General features: G+C 49.6%; 1 protein-coding gene across 1 annotated transcript; it reads right to left on the minus strand.

The window, feature by feature from the left end:
- Window positions 1-783: 783 nt before the first annotated feature.
- On the minus strand, window positions 784-3,859 carry LOC119276120 (IQ domain-containing protein IQM1-like). Its single transcript, XM_037557112.1, has 8 exons — window positions 3,722-3,859; window positions 2,945-3,447; window positions 2,669-2,849; window positions 2,488-2,576; window positions 2,254-2,341; window positions 1,998-2,135; window positions 1,693-1,887; window positions 784-1,598 (listed from the first exon to the last, which is right to left on the minus strand). Exons 2-8 carry the CDS (start codon window positions 3,346-3,348, stop codon window positions 1,068-1,070), a joined length of 1,626 nt encoding a protein of 541 aa, XP_037413009.1. The 5' UTR covers window positions 3,349-3,447; window positions 3,722-3,859; the 3' UTR covers window positions 784-1,067.
- Between the last annotated feature and the right edge of the window lie 834 nt (window positions 3,860-4,693).

Raw genomic sequence — 4,693 nt, forward strand, 5'->3', positions numbered from 1 at the left:
CCATATTTACACTATTTTGGTATTGTGGTCATTGTTTGGCCTGGGACTTGCCCGCGGCATGACCCGATCCTGGCACCACCACTGATTGCAATCGTGTTTTACCCCTTGCACTTGTGTCGTATGTATGTCATGTGCAGTTACATATCGGGTGTCGGAGATGCAATTGACCGACATCCCATCCTAGTTGCAGTTGCGTCGTAGCCCCTGCAATTGCATGGTAGGTACACCATATGCACATGTTATAGCAAATGCAGTTGCAAGCCAACATGCAACTGGTCCGTGGTGTTTTTTTTAATGAAAAGCAGAAAAACAACATTACCTAGGGGGAGGGGTGGGTCTTGAATTATTGTTTCTCATTGGGCGGAAGAAAAAATGACAACCAAAAACAAAAATGAAATGCAACGCCACCCGAGTTGCCATGGCATTGTATCCCTTGCAGTTGTGTGGTAAATGTGTCATATAATTACATGTCAAGTGGCAGACACTTAACTAGCCGACATGGCGCCTCAGCTGCAGTCGTATACATGCCTCTGCAATTATCCTAGTATGCATTGCAGGCAACAAACCAGCCCATAGGCCGCGCAAAAACAACAACACAATCTCGCATTGGAAAAGAAAGTACAAATCTTAGAGGGCTTTCATCCAACGGTGGTACAGTTAGATGTGCAATAGCTAATTTTAGCAAATCTGTTTTTTGTTGCTGTTGTTGTTCTTCCAATCGAATAACATTAGAGAGTGTCCTACATTCCTGCTGCAAATGCGTGCAATAAAAACAATAAAACATGATGAACAAAACAACCCTTTTATTATCAAAACAAAGCTGGAAAGTTACATGGCTTATTTGCAGAGTTGTGGTTACACTAGAGCCGACGCACCTCAGGTCAAATAAGAAGATGAATGAACATAGTACTAAAGAATGGTGACACAGAACCAAAGAAGCAACCATAAGAAACAAAATTGTGAGTAGTATCTCTGATCTAGGCTAGCTATAATAACTAGTATCTAAAACTGCGTCTATACTAGCTTCAATAGCAGCAGCCTGGTAGTAGGTGCCGCGAGATGAAAAATCACTTGGCCTTGTGCTTGGGGAGAGTGAGAGACACTTGCGGTGTGTGAAAACCCATGAACTGCTGCCTCCTGATTTCCGGGCTTGGGATCGGGAGACGGCGGCCGGTGGGGGTGGGAAGGCCCATGTAGTGCAGCCGGGGAGACAGCCTGATCCTGGGGCTCGGCCGAGGTGACGGGATGGGCAGCCGATTCGCACTCGGAGACGGCACCACTCTTGGTGACAGATTGACATGCTCAAGAGCCATGCTCTGGAGATCAGCCGGGTAGTCACGGACACAGCCGATCCGCGCGCCAGCAGCGGTTGCCCATTTGAAGGATGGGAGACTGGCCATCTTGGTCTCGGTTTCCGCATTGTCCTCGGCAACCACTTCCTTGATGATGTCCATCTCAGGCAGTTCAATTTGCGAGCTGTTGAGGGTCTCATCATGTTGCGCCTCCTCGGTGGGTTTCTCGTCATCTCCTTCCATTTCAGTAGGCTCGTCTGAGCTCTTTTTGAACGATGGGTACTCGTCGTCGTCCACGGAACACCTCTGTAAATGAATCGCAAATGCTTATCAGATATGATATCCCTGGTGGTTATTAAGACGATCTCTATAAATATACTAGTATGAGTGGTAAATTTACCTTGACGTTAGCTAGATCGACATTGTTCTCCTCCAAGAAACTGATGAACTCCCTGAAGTTCTCCTCTGTAGGGAGGTAGTGGCCGCTGTAAGGCCATATTGCCTTAAGAATGCCATCTTTGGCAACCAACCTACCGGCAGCGGTTGTCGCCGCGCCGGCCAGGAAACTTGAGTGCTGAAATTTACCCTTCTTCTTCTGCTCACAAGAGATTAAGTTACAGTCAGGACTGATACAGAATGTACTTATCATGCACGACTGCTTAACTAGAGAGAGAGAGAAGAAAAGGACGGAACATTTCCAAGTACCTGCCCGATGTATAGTGATCTAGTTGTGCTCAGCACAAATATCCATTTCGAATCCTCGGTGGTTTCTACGAGAAGGCCGCTTCTCCTGTACATGAGCTTCCCTTGCTCCACAATAACCTCGTACCCTGCCCTCTCGTTCTGCGATTCAAGTAACATTCAAATCAGATGAATTCATCTCTTGGAAATTTGAACAAGCAAGATTCAACTTTGAGGTCTGTGTATCGTATCTTGAGACAGAAAAGAGGATGTCACTTACTGGTCCGAGGTACATAATCAGTTGGGAATACAGCTTGCTTCTCGGACACTTTTGGTGATGAACGTCTTTCCCGGCTCCGATATCCAGCCTGAAAATACAAAACGAGCAAGGAACGCGCTGTCAGGATCAGCAAGTCCTGCACCCCAGGAACATGTTTCAGATGAGCCGTATGCATCATTCTGATGCTTTTCCAAAAAAAAAAGATGAGCACGACCGACCAAGTAAGGTAATTACCAGTAGAAGAAGGGCTCTGTGCTGGAACTCGCGGACCAGATGTCGTAGTAGAGGTGCAAATTGTGGCCGTAGCGATGGCGCGGGTCAATCTGAAGAAGCACAAAGATTTTGACTTAAGTATAAAAACTTAGTGTATGATTTTTTGGAAACCAAAGGAGAAGGCATGGAGGGAGAAGCTTACAGCTTCGAGCCAATGCTGCAGTGCCAGTTTCTGGGCCTTCTCGTCTTTGGACAGCCCCTTGCCGACCTTGGCAATCCTCTTCCCAGCCCTTGACCACCGGGAAGCAGCCGTCTCCTGCTTGGCCTCGTCGAAGAAGGAGATGGACTTGATGTTGAGTGATGCGGAATCGTAGGCCTTCCACCTGAATGAACGTTGAAATTGTTTTCGTCAGGCACGATGTACGTAATCAGCATGCATGCAGATGCAGATGCAGATGCGCGTGTTTAGTTTACTTACCAGAGCTCCTCCACGACAATGGCGCAGTCGGCGAGGTTCCTCCGGGTCCGGTGGCCCTTGAAGAGCTTCTGGACCTTGGTGGCCGCGTCGTCCAGCTCGGCCTGAGGCCTCGGAGAGACGAAGTGCGGCTTGGACGGGGACTGCTGCTTGCTTCCGGGGCTCTGGAGCAGGAGGGTCCCGGGGCGCGCGCCGTTGATGCACCGGGTCGCCGGCTCTGGCTCATCGGCGGCAGCCTCCGCCTCCCAGTTCTTGAAGCTGAGCGACCTCTGGAGGGGGCGCGGCATCCTCTTCTTGGGCGGGCCGGCGACGACCCTCGGCGACGGCGACCTCAGCGGCGCGGCGCAGGCATCCATGGGGGAGTGGAGAAAACTTGGTTCCGTGTTGAGCGGCCTCAGCGAGGACATGTCAGCGCTGTGGCACGGAACCCCTTTTGTGGAGGAGACTTGTTCTCTTGTCTCTGCAACCGCTGTGGCCCAGCCAGCCAGAGGGTCAACCTGATGTTTCTGCAAGGGCAAATCACACAAGAAGAAGAAGAAGAAGATAAGCTCATTATGTCATGAGAAACTAGTCTGGAGTACTAATTGGTTTGGTAGGTGTTGGGTTATGAAAGCACAGCCTTATCGTAAGCAGAGCTAAACATCGTGACTCATTTTACCGAAAGACTCAACGAAAAATATAACAACAGGCTTAGACCATGACATTTGAAGCTCCATGAAGAAACATGGGCAAGTTGAGGGAGAAGAAGAGCAACAATCGACTAGAAGTAGACGTACGTACCAAGGATGGATGGGCGGGGCAGATGGAAATGGAAGTGGAGCAGAGAGGAGGAGCAGGCGAGGCGAGACGTACGTACCAAGTTAAGGTTAGGAGTTGCGCAGCTATATACTACTACTCCAGTAGTAGTCGTAGCAGAGAGAGGAGAGAAGGTCGCAAGCGGCGTGGGTTGCGGTTGCCGAGGGGAGCACGAGTCCAAGTCATTAGATGCACAAGAGGAGGCGGAAGACCGGCTGTGGCTGACCGGTCGTCGCTGGCACGAGCGGAGACGAGACGAGACGAAGGATCCGCGTAAGTCGCGGCCGCGTGCCGGACTTGCCACGCTTAAACTGCTACGTACTACTCTATTTTCCTTTGGTTTCTTTTCTCTTGTTGTTGCTGTTGATGGCCGCGTTTAATGACAGTGACGGTCCAAGAAAACAGCGTCTTCTCGTCTCCGTCTTCGTTTTCACGCGCTTCTGCTTCGGAATTTTACCGGGACACACAGCGTTGCAGGTAAGGTACCCATCCTAACTAATTCCAGGCTGCTATCTACGCCTGCCACCCACCCATAGCGCCTGCTCTGCATTATTGAGACGCTAATTAATTCGCCTCCTACTTATCTCACTGGCTGACCACGTACCCCTCCGTGCCGACATCCACGTGCTACTGCTACTACATCGCTCAGGAATATGTACATAGTACAAGAATACTAGTACATCGCTCAAGTATACGCACGCTTCCCGGCACCGCATGATCACAATTGCACTGCATTATCAACACAAGTAGTACACTGTTTTAAAAAAACAAGCATAAGACAGCAAATACGTTGATCATACATAACACCAAAACAAAATAACTTGGTTTTATACGAGAGAGGCGATATGGTGGACGAGCTCGCATGCTCCTGCTAAGTGGACCAATGGGACAGTTCGTTGTTGGAGGTGTCATTTACTGCTCGGTAACGGAGAGTTGATGAAGCCGTGAGTGAACGTT

Source organism: Triticum dicoccoides, chromosome 3B (assembly GCF_002162155.2).
Source record: "Triticum dicoccoides isolate Atlit2015 ecotype Zavitan chromosome 3B, WEW_v2.0, whole genome shotgun sequence".
NCBI lineage: Eukaryota > Viridiplantae > Streptophyta > Magnoliopsida > Poales > Poaceae > Triticum > Triticum dicoccoides.

Bases quoted from the DNA above. Each gene is read 5' to 3' on its own strand.
- LOC119276120 (XM_037557112.1), bottom strand. From the start codon at position 3,348: ATGTCCTCGCTGAGGCCGCTCAACACGGAACCAAGTTTTCTCCACTCC. The intron at 1,888-1,997 runs GTACTTGGAAAT...TCTTGTGAGCAG, and splicing joins GATCACTATACATCGGGCAG to AAGAAGAAGGGTAAATTTCA. The intron at 1,599-1,692 runs GTAAATTTACCA...ATTCATTTACAG, and splicing joins TCGATCTAGCTAACGTCAAG to AGGTGTTCCGTGGACGACGA.